Here is an 18,354-nt window from a genome sequence, read left to right as displayed (position 1 = left end):
AATTGTGTAATAGTCAATTAAATCTCACTCGAGTTTTGATTTTCTCTAGATAAATTGAAGGGTTCAGAACCATATTGGTCCAAGCACCATTTACTAAAACCGTTGAAAACAAGAGTTAAAATGAAGTTATTACCATAATTCAATGGAAGCATATAGCAAGTAATATAAAGTATACACATTAAAACTCAATGATATGTCAATCTTCATTAAACTATGGTATTCACTTAACTTTAACCCTAGCTTTCTCCGTTTTTAATAAATGGCACTTGGCCCACTATGGCTCTGAACCCTTCAATTAAAACCTCTAGTGAGGTTGAAAGATTCTGGACCTGAGCGAGACTCGAATCCGAGCCACCTGCGTGACAGGCCGAAGGTCTGACCACTCATCCACCGCATTTCTCTTTAGTATCACAAAATGTTTACCTATGCCGTTATACAATCGATTTAACCGATACTGTAAAATATCAACGCTGCTCTAGGTCAATAGGCATCAAATGGCACGTCGTACACTCAGGCTATCTGATGGTTTCCGAAATAAACAAAGGGAACAGAACATGAGATCGACACGTCAAATAAACGAGCGTTATTTGATGCATGTGTAAAGAATGCTTTGTCACAACTTAATTGCTGTTTTAGCAGAGTTCTTCCGTCAAACGCGAATGCAGTTCTGTTGTTTAAAGCCAGATCTGACCCTTGGCCCTCGTAACAGTTGCCATTTACTGTGAGCAAATTATTTACTATCTGAAGACTTTTAAAATTTGTGTATTTCTTCTACTGCTTTCGCCTTTATCTGTTTATTTATTATTCATATAGGTACTACATTTTTTTTTTCATTTTTTCTAATTAATTCTTTCTTTTTCCTTCCCTTCTTGTCTGTTTTTCATCATTCCTTTTTCTCTCTTTAATTTCTTTAATCTTCTTTTTCTTTTTATCTTTCCTCTCGTTCACTAATTTTTACAATGCGATAATTGCATAAAATAATTATGAACGAGTTTTTCATGCGCTATTTATTTTAATACTGATGTCACTTACGAAATTCCAACTAGCCTTCCGACTGCTGACTACATTAATAGTACTCGTAATTTATATAACTACAGTAGAGCATCGATTATTCGAAACAATTGGAGACGGGGAGTGTTCGGATAACTGATTTTTCGGATAACCATTCATTTACGTAAAGAAATTGTACCGATGTCATAGGAGGAGTATGAAACAAAAAATCACTGATATTAAACACAAAACTGTACTTATATATTTTGTATCACACGTCTTAAAAATAAAACAGAGAACTGACTAGCCTAGTTCGACAATTTTTTTTTTGCTTCAGAGCTGAGACTGGTTTTTTGCAGCCGTATCTCGCAAACAGCGCTAGCGGAACTTCTATGTGGCGCGCGCGCAAATTTGAATTTGCCGAAACCCTTTCGGTTAACCGATGTTTCGATTGATCGGTATTCTGATAATTAATGTTCTACTGTAGTGTGTAATCTTGGTAATTTTCACGAGTGTTTACAATTAATATTATTTACGTGTTACATACAACGTTTTATGCCATTCTATTAAAATAATGTAAAAAAATATATATATATTATAAATTTACAAAATGTAATGTTATGACGTAGTAGAGATATGAGTACTGGATATAACGTAATATATTGCATGGTTGCTAAGTAACCGTTTCTAAGACAGTGTTATTTTGTTGTTGTTTTGAAACTTTTTCTTACAGGTACGATGTATAACATTGTGTTGTGAAGGCGGTGATGACGTCATTGAATACTAGGTAACCTTTTCTGGCACCAGTGCCAGAATTAGGCCAATTGTGCAAGATTTATAACGTCATAACAAGCGTGTTTTAATACTAGGATTGCATGAAATATACGTAATTACCGTAATAAAGATGAAATAGATAAATAAGGTATCAAATTTATATTCAGTTACTCTGAAACAAAAGCCTGAAATATACTTCTGACGTCATTGCTTAGTTTTAGTTTGTTGGATTTATGGAAATAATTAAATTTACTAGCAGATATTTTAGAAGAAGCTAATGAAGCAGAATGAATTCAATTTCCAAAAATCTCGCGAAAGCTGGAAAGATAACACGAGACATTTATTAAATGGTTACAAAGTAAGAAAATGAAAAACATTTCTATAGCAGTGAATGGTTCTGACATATCTACCGAAACAGATCAGTTAATTAAATTTTATATTTCATTGGGTGAGTAGCTTCATTTACCGAGCGGGGTGATCAAGGCAGTATAGTCTCGTACTAGTATTCGGGATGCCCGGAATCAAATATCGAGGCCGGTCAATCTGACTGTGGGTTTCTTCGGGATTTTCCCTACTCGCAAAGTCGAATACCGGACTGTAATTTACTTTCTGTCAACCTCAGACTTTCTTTCTATTGTCTGCATATGTGTTCATCTTTAAGAAGTGGACCCTGCGTGAAGCTGAATCATCACCAGGGGAGTCCCTCCATTATCTATATCTTGTGTGTGATCTAAAAGAATTATCCCTCCCCTATCTCGGCTACGGACACTGGCTTGTAAGACCGAGAAACAGATAAAGGTTTAGAATATCGGTAGTTTTATTTTATCAGAACAGGTCACTTGATTAAGGTCAGGAGTTCGGGAGTAAAACATGGCAGGTGACGTTTTAGTGTTTTGAAATTATTAGGTAGATAAACATTTATACATGTAACAGTTTGTATAGTTACCAGGAAAGTAAAATCTTTATACTTCTGCCATCTGTTGAGATGTTGGAAAATTAACTACTGCATTAGACGCAGAATGTAAGATACCATATTATACGCTACATATCTCATTTTTTACCAAAATGTCAGTTGCCAAGTTTTACGTCCGAGCCTCTCAATGTTACGTTTAATTTTAATATTCAGAAGTAAGATTGCTTTTTTGATTAATAGAATATTTATTATTTTTATAAATTTTTTTATTGCTTCAGTTTGTGTCACTTGGGTTACATTACTGTTTTCTTGTTTGCAGGTTGGACTATGATCGTGCAATGTGTGATCATCTGATCGATCAAGATCTGGAAGCAGCGCTGAAAGCAATTGAGGGTGATGAGCAGGTAACTGATTAGTTATTACATTAGTATTATATGACTATAATACCTGCGCATCACAGACCACTCAGGTCCCTCCCCATTTGCGCTCTATGCTTTGTTTCCTGGTCTGCACCTCCTGCCATCGTGGAGCACGATTTGAGATATATAAATATCTAGACTGCGCGGAGTTACTTATCACAGCGAAGTAGAGGAAGAATATGATGTGATCCAGTAATACCGTAGAAATCGACGAAAGAAAATTTGGGAAAGAAAATTTTACAGAGGTACAATGGCCTTGACATTCACTTGTGACATTTGTTCTCGAAACTGTTGCCACTAATATGTCTCCTTTTCAATCCCTACCTCACTTAATCATTGGCAGTGGGACTATTTGTTATTAGTCTATCTCCTTATCAAACCCTACCTAACCTTGTCGCTAATAGTGGCACTACTTACAACTAAGGTTGAGGATGACGAGTGAGGAAGAGAGAAAGAAATCAAATTTTTGTTTGGTCCAGATGAACGTGAATCAGTACCCATATGTTGAAGGCATTGTGTACTTCGTTATTATCGTAATGAGACAACTGAAAGCTTCCATATCCGTTCTCAGTTTAGCGGAATATCTCTGTGTTCTCTTAATTTTTAAAATTGGCTGCAAATATTTTCTTCTTCCTGATTTCCTCCATTATTATTATTATTATTATTATTATTATTATTATTATTATTATTATTATTATTACTGTTTGCTGATCGGTCAGGTGATTATTGTCCAGTGCAATGAAAATGCCGATTATATGGGCAGGAAATTGCAGGAAGAGTACAGGAAGTGGGGATTGAAAATAAATCCGAGCAAGACTGAATACATGACTGCAAGTAATGATGGAATTGAAATTGAAGGACGCAACGTTAAGAAAATTAGGAGTTTTAAATATTTACGATGAATATTGGAGCAACATAGACCATCAAGAATAGACATTGAGAGGCGAATGTCAAGAAAAACGAGCTATTGGAATACTAAATTCACTTACTTACTTACTTACTCACTTACTTACGGCTTTTAAGGAACCCGGAAGTTCATTGCCGTCCTCACATAAGCCCGCCAACGGTCTCTATCCTGAGCAAGATTAATCCATTCTCTACCATCATATTCCACCTCTCTCAAATACATTTTAATATTATCCTCCCATCTACTTCTCGGCCTCCTCAAAGGTCTTTTTCCCTCCGGCCTCCCAACTAATAGGCTACTCTATATGCATTTCTGGATTCGCCCGTACGTGCTACATGACGTGCCCATCTCAAACGTCTGGATTTAGTATTCCTAATTATGTGAGGTGAAGAATACAATGCGTGCAGTTCTGTGTTATGTAACTTTCTCCATTCTTCTGTAACTTCATCCCTCTTAGCCACAAATATTTTCCTAAGCACCTTATTCTCAAACCCTTAACCTCTGTTTCTCTCTCAAAGTGAGAGTCCAAGTTTCACAACCATACAGAACAACCGGTAATATATCTGTTTTATAAATTCTAACTTTGAGCTTTTTTGAAAGCAGAGTGGATGACAAAAGTTTCTCAACGGAATAATAAGCATTTCCCATATTTATTCCGCGTTTAATTTCTTTCGGAGTGTCAATTATATTGGTTACAGTTACTCCAAGATATTTGAAATTTTTCCACCTCTTCAAGGGATAAACTTCCAATTTTTACATTTGCATTTCGTACAATACTCTGGTCACGAGACATAATCATATACTTTGTTTTTTCGGGATTTACTTCCAAACCTATCTCTTTACTTGCTTCAAGTAATATTTTTGTTTTCCCTAATAGTTTGTGGATTTTCTTCTAACATATTCATGTCATCAGCATAGACAAGCCGCTGATATAACCCGTTGAATTCCAAACCCTCTCTGTTATCCTGGACTTTCCTAATGGCATACTCTAGAGCAAAGTTAAAAAGTAAAGGTGATAGTACATCTCCTTGCTTTAGCCCGCAGTGAATTGGAAAAGCATCCTGCTTATACGGACTCTGCTGTACGTTTCATTGATACACATTTTAATTAATCGAACTACTTTCTTGGGAATACCAAATTCAATAAGAATATCATATAAAACTTCTCTCTTAACCGAGTCTCGAGGCAAGTTACCTGGTTGAGGTTTTTTCCGGGGTTTTTCCTCAACTCAATATGAGCAAAATCTGGGTAACTTCCGGTGTTGGACCCCGGACTCATTTCACCGGCATTATCAGCTTCATCTCATTCAGACGCTAAATAACCCAAGATGTTGATAAAGCGTTGTAAAATAACTTACTAAAAAAAACACTTACTTAACCGAGTCATACGCCTTTTTGAAATCTATGAATAACTGATGTACTGTGCCCTTATACTCCCATTTTTTCTCCAATATCTGTAGAATACAAGAAATCTTCACATTATGGAGTTTATATGCCTCGGCGTGACTGACATCATTGTGACTCTTGTCAAGTGTACACGTATGAAAGGTCACAGAATATTTTGGCATAACTCATGATATGATTTGGTTTGGACTTTGACTGTGAATAAGAGCTCTTATCAATAATACGTAGTAAATACACTGGCGCCCGACCGTCTGCGTTACAGACGTGGCTGCAGAATAATTTCAAATAATAATAGTCTCACCAGCGAATAGGGATTATAAAGAATGGACACTGAGCGAATTTTCCTGTGTTTTGTTTCTCTGTGCGCCGACGTTTAGTTTCACTTTCAAGCGCTAGAGGTTAATGTAATCGAGAATACGCTAAGATAATAATTGGGTATAGAGTTGAGACACAGGATCCAAACATCGCCTACCTTATTGCATAATCCAGTGACGCTTTGCTTCAAATAAATTCAAGTTAACAGCTTTTCCTTATTTCACAGTAACGAACTAGTTGTAATAATATTCTTTTTATATTTCAGATATAATAAATTTTATTATAAAATAATATAATACATTATAAAATTAAGTATCAAATTCGTTTAATATTTGTATATAATATAATATAGGTATATGGTTTTACTTCTCATAAGGGTTTTGTTTTTCCATTTTCAGTGCTATCAAATCATTACACATTTTAATTCTTGTTGGGGTCAACGTCTCAACTCTCATTATAAAGGAACTCTAAAGTCTAAACATTACAGGTAATGACGGATTTATTATTTTATGGATCTAATTTATTTTATTTGACTACATAATGTACCTAGATGTATTAATTATATGTGTTATATTTCTGCTATATCGATTGCTAGCTGGTGTGATGTCAGTGCCAACTCTAGGGAGAAAGCAGAATCTCACGCTCTAGCTGACTTGAAGGTCATTGAAATCAGTCCGGCTACATCAAAGGTACCGACGCGAAGTGTCCATTCTTTATAATCCCTATTCGCTGGTATCACCCTTAATATTAATAATTTACTTAGAGTAAGTAGATACTTATCACAAATGGAAATCATACAATGGAAACCGGAAGAAAGAAATAGAAAAGGAAGACCCGATGAAAAATGGATCGACGGAGTAAGAAGGAATATGGAATTTAAAGGACTACAAGATCAAGATACATTAGATAAGGAACAACGGAGGAAAAAAAATTAATGAAGAGCATGATAATGTTTATGTAGGCCAATTATACTTTTTTCATAATGGTATTTGACCGATAAGAAGGAATAACTATGAGTATTTGTGTATATTGGGCCGTCTATTTGCTTATGAAATTGTAATATAGTGTTAATTACTATATAACATTTTATTATGATTAACGTTTTCAGCATTAAATGCCATCTTCAGATCATTCATTTCACTCAATGAAACATGCTAAATATATGGAACAACATATAGTATGTAGAAGTATACAATGCGGATACAATCAGGATTAAGTTATTCAATATTATAAACCTGGGCCGGGCATGAGAGCGGCTCCATTTAGCCGCCCAGAGCTGCTCTCACTCCGCAAGGCAAGCCGGAGCAGAACGCTCACGCAGTGGCGGACTCGCATTACAGCTACCTTCCCTGCATTATACAACTAGAGTCACGGTTGTTCTATTCATTCAGTCTGTCAGTACATAATAGTTTATAAGGATATTACATCAATCCATTATACAGTACAGATTTTATAACACTCTTATTAATTTAATGGATAAACTTCACTCTATGCACACACACAAATCATTATACTTATTTACATAACCCATACGCACATACTGCAACCTCCTGACCACGGTTCTACGAGACAGGCGTATGGCTTCCACTTTCCCTACTTGCTGTGGACAGAGTTCATCTGTCAATATAATTAAACATCGCTTATTAAATGTTTTAAATTCCCTTGCAATTTCGTGGCAAATTTTGTAGCTAATTCTCATAGCCGATTCACTAAGTGCATTATTATCATCCTATTAATACATAATATAATATAATATAATATAATATAATATAATATAATATAATATAATATAATATGATATGATATGATATGATATGATATGATATGATATGATATGATATGATATGATATGATATGATATGATATGATATGATATGATATGATATGATATATGGTGTGATATGATATGATATATGATAAACTGTATTTTACTATACTGTGATATCACATAATACTTGTATAATTTAAAATTATATATTACTAAATGTATAATAACTTATAATGCAATATAAATATGAAATAGATACTCTGATATAATGTACCTGGGAAATATTTCCTTTAAGTTGTATTAATTTATGGCGTTCATTACTAACATATTTGTCATATTCAGTAGCATGTAAAGAATAATGCCGTTGGATATTGAACTCCTTAATCAGTTAGGTTATATTCAAACAAAAATACTGCATTACTAATGTCATTTCGGAATATTCTGTGATACAGTACTTATCATCACCATTATCATGTTCATCAGCCGCTTTAATATATGAGCGGAAGCTTCGTCTTCAAACTTCGTCATCATATTGCAGAGTCACCACTGCACCGACACTGAATGACGTACAGAATGTATACGTCAAAGCATTCGGAAGAACCGCTCTTTAAAGCACACAGCGCTTATTTCTCAGAATCACGTAATGTGTCCAGCCCTACTATAAACCATAGTTATTACCGTTAATTGTGTTCAAGTTATGAATGCACACATTATTTATCATGCCAATATATGAATTGGTTTGGAATAATAATAATAATAATAATAATAATAATAATAATAATAATAATAATAATAATAATAATATAACCACGGACTCTGCCATTTCCAAGTTGGACACCACTTCAGCGGGCCACTTTATGCATGATGTGTATCTGTGAGAAGTTATATCGTGTATTAGCGTGAGTGTATGTGTAAGTGTTCGTGTAAGTGTAGTGTAGGAAATGGGTGAAGCTAGTGATGAAGGTGAGGAAGGGAGAAGGAAGTATAACAGAAAAACCATCGATAATAGTAATTTCTTTAAAATAAAATAAGTTTTTCCTTTAATTTTAACAGTGCATAATTTGCTATTTTTAGTAGGCTTACATATATCCTGGTTTCTAAGCGCATATTTTGCTGTTTTTTACTGAATATGAATCCGTCCACTAGCAATAACTAATGTGATGACATCGCTCAGGTTGCTGGGCTTTGTTTGGCTATTCGTGCTTTATCGAGCCAGGACCAAGCTCTAACTTCGTAGTTTGCATTTTAGTCATGATGGAGGATAAATTTAGAGCACATTAGGTACTTTATCAATTTAATTAACTACCAGCAGTGGACTAGCTACACAGCTACATAAGTTAGTGTCTGAATTTCCTATCTAGCCATTACTGAACTAATGTTTAGATAATATGAGTGAAGTCATCCTCATCGCTCTAGTGCTTTTTATTAGATTCGTTATTCATGGGTTCATATCCGGAGAAGTTCATTGCTTTGTAATAGAAATAGGTAAAGGCATCCCATTCTTAAATCAAGATTACTTACTTGAGTAGCTAAATGCAGGCTATACAAAACATTTACGAGGTCCATTCTGATGTACTACTCTGAAACGCGGACTTCGTCGCAGGCCGACATATCGATGGCTGAGAACCAGACTGTTCTAAGTCCAACTTTTTATAAGAAAGAAATCTGTGTTTCATTGCGTTCCAGTTCTTGTCTGCATATATGAATCGAACAAAATTGTAAATATGTCTCTGCATAAGGTTACCATGAAGCTATTCCAAATTGTTTCATGAAGCTTTAAATGTCAGGAGCTTAAAATAACTCTCCTAAAAAAAATAGTAAAATGGACTTGGAACAGTCTGGTTCTGAGCCATCAATATTACGTCTAATTATATTTGAAAGGAAGATCTTGAGGAAAATGAACATTACAAATCACCTGATATTAGAATAATTACTAAAGTGTCCAGATTCAGTTGGAAATGGAGAATAATATAGAGAATATCATCCAAATGATAGCCGTCCAAATCTTGGATTTAAAATATCGGCATCCCAACCAATTCAAATGAACAAAAAAGAAAATGTAAGTTAAATTAATTTTAAAAAATACATAATGAAATTTAAAAAATAAAAAAAGAATATTCTGCGACAATATTAATTGGTAGCTATCAAAACGGTAAAAATTTATTGAAAATAAATAATATACATTGAATATTATAAAGATGAATAGAGATGGTGATTGATGATGTTTAATGAAGATTTTAAAATGGTTGATGCAATTGTCTGTAGAGTCTTATCAGGAACCTTTAATTTTCTGAGGATCTCCAATGTAAATTTGGGAATTGTTCCTCGCGCACCAAACATAAGTCCAATGACATTCCAATCTTGAATATTATATTTATGACTGACTTATCACAGCATAGAAGGTAAATAGCGCGTTTCTCTTCATGTACCTGCTTTGGTTGATCTTCATTAATTTCGAACCTTACAGTGGGGTCAAGAGTGACACCAGTTTCTTTTTTTATCTCGGTCAATTATTATGATGTCAGCACGCCGTGTAGATCCTTCCTTAGACAGACATTGAACTTCCTCATATACTTCGTATTCACCATGTTCCCTTAATCTGTTAGCAATTATTGACCGAACTGTGTTATGTCTGTCAATTCGCAATAATTCGCCCTGAGGGCAGAAATCTAGCACGTGGGGTAACAACTACCCAGAAGATGGAACAAGGATTTTCCAGGCTGACAAGCAAACATACTGATGCGGGCAGATAAAAAAGTTATTTTTTTTCTTCGACTATGTTAATAATGTCAAAAGAAGTGCTTATATAAATTTTGGTCACTCGACCGCAATTACGAGGACCGTAAAAAAATAAGTTCGCCAAGGGCCGTTAACAGAAAGAAAACACAATTTCGTTGGAAAAATTTATTGGAACATATATAACAATTGTTAACCTATTTTTCAACACATTCTCTACCGAATTGAGATATTAGTCATATCATGGGATCGACAGACGGCTGTCAAACGCTGGTTCTGACTTCTACGACACAAGGATACAAAAATTGATCCCATAGTATGGTAAATGTCTGAATTCCAGTGGTGGATGTGTTGTCAAATAGTGCAACAATTTATATATCTGTTTAAATTAATCTTTCCATGCAATTGTGCTTTTTTGTAGAAAAAACATGTTTATTTAAAAATCATAGCTTCTTAAATTAATATGTTACATACATTATCTGTGGTTCACATCATTGTCTAGGTAAAAACAAATAATTTGGCAAAAGAAATTTTGAGATATCAGCATTTTTATGATTGCTACAGCGTTTCAAAAATTAATTGATTTTTTTCTTTTGGAGCTCCCCAGAAATTATTTTGAAATTTTGTTGTTGTTGATCCATCTAGTAAAACCAGACTAATATTCTTGAAAAATTTCAAAACAATTGGACCAGATTTATAGAATTTAGATTCCAACGTGTATGCATACCTTAAATAAAAACAAAAGACGAAAATGGAGTTTTGATGGAATGAAATTTGCACAGGCTATCACTAAATTTACTTTCAAATCCTATTTATCATATCCATCCAACACTTTTCTAAACGTGAATTTCATGTCTTCATATTTCTGCGCAATTATAACCTGATCGTTTGAATATTACAATGTACAGTAATTTACGTAGGCCCTAATGTACACTATCTACCAAAAAGTAATTGGACACTGTTTTTGCCCCTTTAGAACTTCGTGGTACCACCTCTTGTTGCTATAACAGCAGCCACCCTGTCAGGCATGCTCTCCACTAGTTTGTGTAGGATATCTACTGGAATGCGTCGCCATTCCTCTGCAACATGGCACTCAGTTGGACAATGGAAGTTGGCCCCATGTTTCGGCGCCTACTATGCTGTGGTAGGCCTATGCAGACAATAATGTTCACCGGTTGGACTGGCCTGCACAGAGTCCTGATCTCAATCCCATTGAGCACCTTTGGGATAATTTGGACCGGCGATTGAAGTCTCGGGGGATGCGACGCATTCCAGTGAATATCCTACACAAACTAGTGGAGAGCATGGTTGACAGGGTGGCTGCTGTTATAGCAACAAGAGGTGGTACCACGAGGTTCTAAAGGGGCAAAAACAGTGCCCAATTACTTTTTGGTAGATAGTGTATATAATGATCAGCAGGCTTCGAGACTTCGGACCCAATAGAGCAGTTCAGTGGGAAATCCGCATAACTGCGTACTGAGTATAGTGGTGAAGCGTACAGTGGGTGGGGGTACTATAGAAGGAATGTCAACAAATACGCAAAGGAAAACGCTCTGGATTTGAAGATTCTGACGAATAATTTGGTTTTCATACAAACTGTGTCTGAAACTATTACACGGTTAGAAAAGTCACAGCAAGAAATGCCGAAAGCCCTCAAATTAATTGAGAAAATGACACAGAGAATTAATGAGACATCAAGTACACCGGTTACTGAACGTGTAAAACAGAAGTGGAAATCAATTTTATGTAAAAATAACGGATATGGAATATTGTGTAACATAAACAGCAAATTAGTGGACATGGAGTCACCCGAGAATAAAGGACTGTCTCTTAGAGACTGCAATGATGTTAGGTTTTTTCGTTTTACCCCTGTCACGTCATGCGACGTAGAGCGCAGCTTTCTACAGTACAAACTTTGGCAGACAACCGAAAAAGATTTACGTTTAAGACACTGAGAATGTATCTTGTAGTACATTGCAATTCGGTACTGTAACTGCACTTCCTAAAGACGACCAATAGTATAAATGAAAAAATTAAAATTGCTACATGCTTATTTCCACCATTAACACTGTGTATAATTATACACAAATGCTTATAAAAGGCAGGAGAATAAATGCTTTTCACATTCTTTTGACATTGTCATTGTGTAATGTATATTTACTTTCAGAATGTAAATATGTGTGTTTCCCCATACTACCGTACTCTACTCTAAATAGCAACGTTGTTACCTCAACACATCTCTATCTACCTGCAGCGAGTCAACAACCTATAGTGCATGCACAGCAAACTTATTGTATCGGGCCCAAAGTCTCGAAGCCTGATGATCAGTCTTGGACATTTTTTTTTTATAAAAGTTGATAATGCTCTCTGCAGGTAGATCTACTTCTATATCTTCAATAATATCCATAACGAATTATTCTGATTTCTCTCTTTATTTATTGGATAAGTACATAATTAATCTCCATCTTATTACTTCTATATGGAAAAAATAGATCTGAATTGTCAGTTTTACAGCCAGATTGAACATAAAAGCGTAATACGATTTTACTTCTAAAAGGGATTTTTTTCCACTGCGTCACGACTGAATGCAATCTCTACAAAAGCCTTGATATTTTTCTAAAACCCACACATAACAAGGTGATGTCGGAGAGCTTTGAAGAGTGCGGTCGTATACTGTACATTCAACTCCTCATTGTGTCGGGCAGTGTTAAATGTAAATGAGAACCGCCTCAGATGCATGAAGTTTCGTTGAATATTGAACACAGGAGTTCCATCACGGGCCGGGAGCTACATTTCACTTGACATGCAAAGTTCAAAGCAGCAACAAGTGTCTATAAATACTTCAAGTCTTTGCAGCGGGTGTAGAGGCTCGCGAACAGTTCTGTATGCGGCAATATTAACCGAAAAGCGTGTCTTATTCGCCACTCGTCTGTCCACGATCAATTATAATTACTAACACGCAACACAGAGACAAAGTTCAGTGCAAGTATGCAATGTGAAAATCGGAAGCTCTTTATTTAGTGATTATTTTTTTCCCCACTGAATCACAAGTTCGCGAGTTCGAACCTACCCAAGAGTGAAGGTATCCTGCTGAAAGGCAGTACAGTCGATGGTCCATGTATCATAGATTTACAATACATTAAAAGCTTTAAATCAGGCCTGCACAAGGTTTGAGCTCTCCGAGCCGGCTCACAGCTCATGAGCGGAATGTAGATATTAACTGCGCTCTGTATGAGGGTGGGCTGGAAGAAGGGGTGATCTCGTACAAAATATACACAAAATGAAATACAGTACTAGTACGAGTGTTTATGAAATGAATTCCCGTTCAGTGTTTGCAAAACTATCTTGGATTATTATTATTTAATAAAGAAATATTTATTTTACAGAAATAATAGAAATTCTATAGCTACTTAAATGTACAATATCATTTGTTATATTTTTATTTATCAGTAGCCTACATCAAAACGAGGTTTTATGCTGTTGGCAGCTGAAAGAAACAGTAGCCTACTGATCGTAATGAAACATCAGTTACAGATGTTCGATGCCTGCCTTTATTAAAGTTGATTATAGAAAACAGTTGCTCACAAATATAAATGTTGAGCCAAACATAGCAATCATTTTGACAGCCAGCCTGTGTAGTCGTGGATATTATTGCTAATGTTTAGTCTTGTAAAATTCAAGCAGGCTAGTAGTATTATTCAAATGATCTTTAGCCTTTATGTCACATTGAAGATCAGTAAGTTCGAGCTGTAAATCGTTAAATGTTAAGTTCCGTCTTTTAGATTCCTCCATACTGTACTATATCAGTAGGTAAGCAACGTGAAACAGTTACTGAGAATAGGCCTACACACTGCACTCCACTAGATAACTAAGTGGTCGTTTCCCTCTCCTCCACCTATAGCAAGTCTATGTGATTCTGACGTACAGTATCTTCCTCTCCGTTTCGGCGAACGGTAAATACAGCTCTCCAGCTCTCGTTGAGCGCTGTTTGTGCAGGTATGCTTTAAATGATAATAGGCAATGAACGTTTAGCCTTTGTAGCTTAATTACCAGTGACCAGAATATTGTACGAAATGGAAATATAAAAACTAGAGATTTATCCTTCGAAAAGGTAGAAAAATTCAAATATCTGGGAGCAACAGTAATAAATAGGCTGGATAGCTAATGCGCAAAATAACCGAAAATTATTGTCAAAAATTTTGTTTCGATACCCCTAAAACAACACCTACAATTCCGCACAATTCATCTGATAACGTAATACCAAATTTATTCTAACCCATTCTGTACGGGTGAAGATGGCGCTGATGAATGTATGTTCGATGTTCGGTGTAGATGGCGCTGAACAGGGGCGGGGGTTCGATGTTTACTGTATCTGATCGGTTCGGTATCTCTATAATACAGTTCAAAGGAAGTGTTGGTGTACGAAGGAAGTGTTGCTGTTGGAAGGAAGTGCTGGCTGTGATAGGAAGTGAATTTAAAGTGAAATGTCATTTATAAGAACGGTCACAAATATTGGCGTGGAATGCATTGTTAAGGACAATTTCAAATATCTATTATTTAGAGACTTGAAATATTTTGCGTATTTGCAATCCGTCGTTTTCCGGGAAAGAAAGTATGGAATTTTGCGGAATAACAGTACCTATTTGTGTAAAAGCAAGCCACCGAACAAATATAAATGGCACTCGGAAGGAAATTAAACGCAGAATAAATATGAGAAATGCCTCTTATTATTCGGTTGAGAAGTTTTGTCTTCTAGTCTGCTTTCAAAAAGTCTGTAACTTAGAATTTGTAAAACAGTTATATTACCATTGTTCTATATGGTTGTGAAACTTGGACTCTCACTTTGAGAAAGGACCAGAGATTAAGGGTGTTTGAGAATACGGTGCTTAGGAAAATATATTTGGGGCTAAGAGGAATAAAGTTACAGTACAATGGAGAAAGTTACATAACGCAGAACTGCACGTATTTTAGGAACATTAAATGCTTTGAGATGTGCAGCGTATGTAGCACGTATGGGTGAATCTAGAAATGCAAATAGAATGTTAGTTGGGAGGCCGGAGGGAAAAGGACCTTTGGGGAGGCCGAGACGTAGATGGAAGGATAATATTAAAATGATTTGTGGAGGTGGGATATGATGATGGAGACTGGATTAATTTTGCGCAGGATAGGGACCGATGGTGGGCTTATGTGAGGGCGGCAATGAACCTCCGGGTTCCTTAAAAGCCAGTAAGTAAGTAAGTAAGTAAGCTCAGTTAGCAGGGCGGTGGCTCATGATTAGAGCCTGCGCTTGGTTTCTTTGAATATAAGTTAATTGTACGTCGATCGTACTAGCTTCGCTTGGTACGGAAAGCAAGTTTTGAGTCAACAGTTTTCGCGGCAATAGAATAGTCTTCGGTACTGTGTTTATTCATGCACCTGTGTGTATAAATCGGTGAACAACAGGACTAGTATTAATGTACAAAATACCACTTGGATTTAATAACAATAGTAATTAAGTATTTATTTAAAAGTACCTTACATGCAATAAAGCATAATTTTTACCAGGAATAGACAAAATTAAAAAAAAAGAAAAATAGGAGCCAGCACATTTTGCCCACACATACAGTACAATGAGAAAACCATTCGAGCTAAGATATGATACATTTACTGAAATATACGTATTAAACAATATTAAATATTTATGCAGTGCAAATACACGCTCTCAGAGACGCTCTGTGCTCTACACTGAAGTTATGTAGTAAAATATCTTGAGATGCGCAACAAATGTAACAATATCAATCTATAAAACACATTCGAACTTCTTCCTACAACCGTTTTTGATAACATTATGTAATAGTAGTATGACAAACGAAACACTACAAAGACTGACGAACACTACTGACGCAGCAGAACGAGCCACGGCAACGAAGTGGACCCGGGAGGGGGGACATGTGGCGAGACTGCACCAGACAAGATGGACCAATGTAGTCACGATGTGGGACCCCTACGTCGGAAAGAGAGGACAGGGAAGACCACGTCTCAGATGGTCTGACATGTTTACCAAAGAGGCGGGGAAACAATGATCGAGGACAGCAAAGAACAGAGTTTTGTGGAAAGAACTAGGGAAGGTCATTGCAAATAGATAATGTAATCAGTGTTAAGATATTGTAAATAGTAAAGTCAGTATTAGTGAAAGTGTGAGATAAGTTTTGTAAATAGTAGAGTCAGTGTTGAGAAAGTGTCAGTTAAATAGTGTAAATAGCAATCAGTGTTTGTCAAACTGCTGGTGTTAGTATAATGTGGGTAGTGCAAAAAAAATGAACAAAGAACAGAGTGCTGAGACTAGTTAACGTCTAACAGGGTTATTAACCTTGTCATAAAAGTAGTATACACGACAAGCTCGCCTGGATTGGCTCACCAAGCGAGTACACTTGAGCCATCCCTGTCGAGGGGGTTCTAACCCCATCACAGGAGGCCTGTGCCCAACATGGGACATCATGGCTAACATTCACATTCATTCAGTAATGACATAAATAAAAGAAATCGACGCCCTAAAAAAATTTTGAGTTCAAATAAAAGAAACTCAGGCGTCACATAAAAAATAGTCGCCATTGTCACCTGGCGTCCGGAATTGGTCCACCCCTGATTTTTACAATAAGTAAAACGCATCTAGGTACCTTAGATATAATTAAAAATTGAAATTAACGAGTGAAAAAACATAAACGTCAGCACAAACTTAAATTATGAATATGCACTTTACGAGTTTCTACACATTACAATCAATGTAATGTTGCCAGTTGTAGATGAAGAGTAAGATTACTGCTTCTCTTTAAAATATTCACAACCATGCACCGGTATCAGTGGGAGACATTCAATTGGCTACACCTGCTGGCGTACTGAAATATTCCCTGTGGTAGACTGTGGACGCCCTGTGGCGAGACTCGCTAATAAACGTGAATGGTTGTTAATGTCAGTCGGAGAGCACCACCTGCTGATATTTGGTGGTATAGTTAATAGCATCTGGCGACCATCAGAAAACTGAGTTGCAATTATATCTCAGGACCTGAAAATATATCCGGGGTTATCTCACTCATCTCAGCTCTGTGTACTTACTGGAAGTTGTATGCATAACGGACGAAATTAATGTGATCTAAGTGGAGAAGGGCTGTCGTTTGCCCTCTGTTTACATACAATAACACACGACACAATTATGCAATGTAGTGACATATTTTAGCCATTCGCAAGGAAGCTAATGTGTATTGATGTATGTATTTGTTTTGTTTCAGCTCGATCCGTACAGTCTGGCGTACGTCAAATTTACACCAAGCGCGTCAAACCCCCACCCAGAATTTGCTGATGAAGTGTACTTCCCTCCTCAGACAGACGAAGAAGGCGAAGAGGATCTTGTGATGGGCCCGGGAAGTGTTGATGGTAAGAAATGACGATTTGAACTGTAAAGTAAAAAAGATAATGCCAACTTTATGAACCGAAATATGCTAGTAATTGTGTGATATGTTTAATAAGTTGAAATTCTGGAATTATCTTGATGAAAGTAATTTATTTTTAACCGTATACAATTATACACGATGTTTGAACATAGTTGCAAATTGATACCGCAGTCTCATATAAATGCAAAAACCACATGCAATTAAGCCTTGGTTTTTCTGAGCCAACGCATGCGAGGTGCGACACCCGACTCGCACAAATCGGGACTACACAAGAGGTAGTGAGTGGTTTCTATAGCTGCGATGAACGCAGACCTCGCATCTCCCAGTTATAGAAACCACTCACTATCTCTCGTGTAGTCCGGATTTGTGCGAGACGGGCCTTGCATCTCGCATGCGTCGGTTCAGAAAATGCAAGGCTTAAGTTACTCTTGTTACTAGGTGGGTTCGTACGATTTTAGGAATAATCATCGCCAATGTGACTAAATTGCTAGCGCGTAGCTGTAGCGCAGGCCTCGAAAACTAAAAGACGTTTGATATTGAAAACTAGGTATAATTATATGTAAAATTATCAGGAAATAAAGAGCTTTATTTAAGGTAGTATGCTATATTTATTTATAATTATTTTACAATGTTTTAAGAATAAAATTATTAGTATAGTTTATTACTTAGTACAGCAATTTACAGACGTGGACAAATTATTAG

At 36.2% G+C, this 18,354-nt stretch overlaps 1 protein-coding gene across 2 annotated transcripts in view; it reads left to right on the top strand.

The window, feature by feature from the left end:
* Positions 1-18,354, top strand: part of IA-2 (tyrosine phosphatase IA-2) — an 842,823-nt gene that overhangs the window by 560,760 nt on the left and 263,709 nt on the right. For both annotated transcript variants that reach the window (XM_069821417.1, XM_069821408.1), the window contains exons 5-6: positions 2,997-3,081; positions 17,491-17,635. In XM_069821417.1, coding sequence (XP_069677518.1) covers positions 2,997-3,081; positions 17,491-17,635 — 230 coding nt within the window. The remainder of the gene's footprint in view (positions 1-2,996; positions 3,082-17,490; positions 17,636-18,354) is intronic.

Source organism: Periplaneta americana, chromosome 1 (genome assembly GCF_040183065.1).
Source record: "Periplaneta americana isolate PAMFEO1 chromosome 1, P.americana_PAMFEO1_priV1, whole genome shotgun sequence".
NCBI classification, from domain to species: Eukaryota; Metazoa; Arthropoda; class Insecta; order Blattodea; family Blattidae; genus Periplaneta; species Periplaneta americana.
Note: the sequence above shows the minus strand (reverse complement) of the source record. Positions and strands in the feature narration are given on the sequence as shown.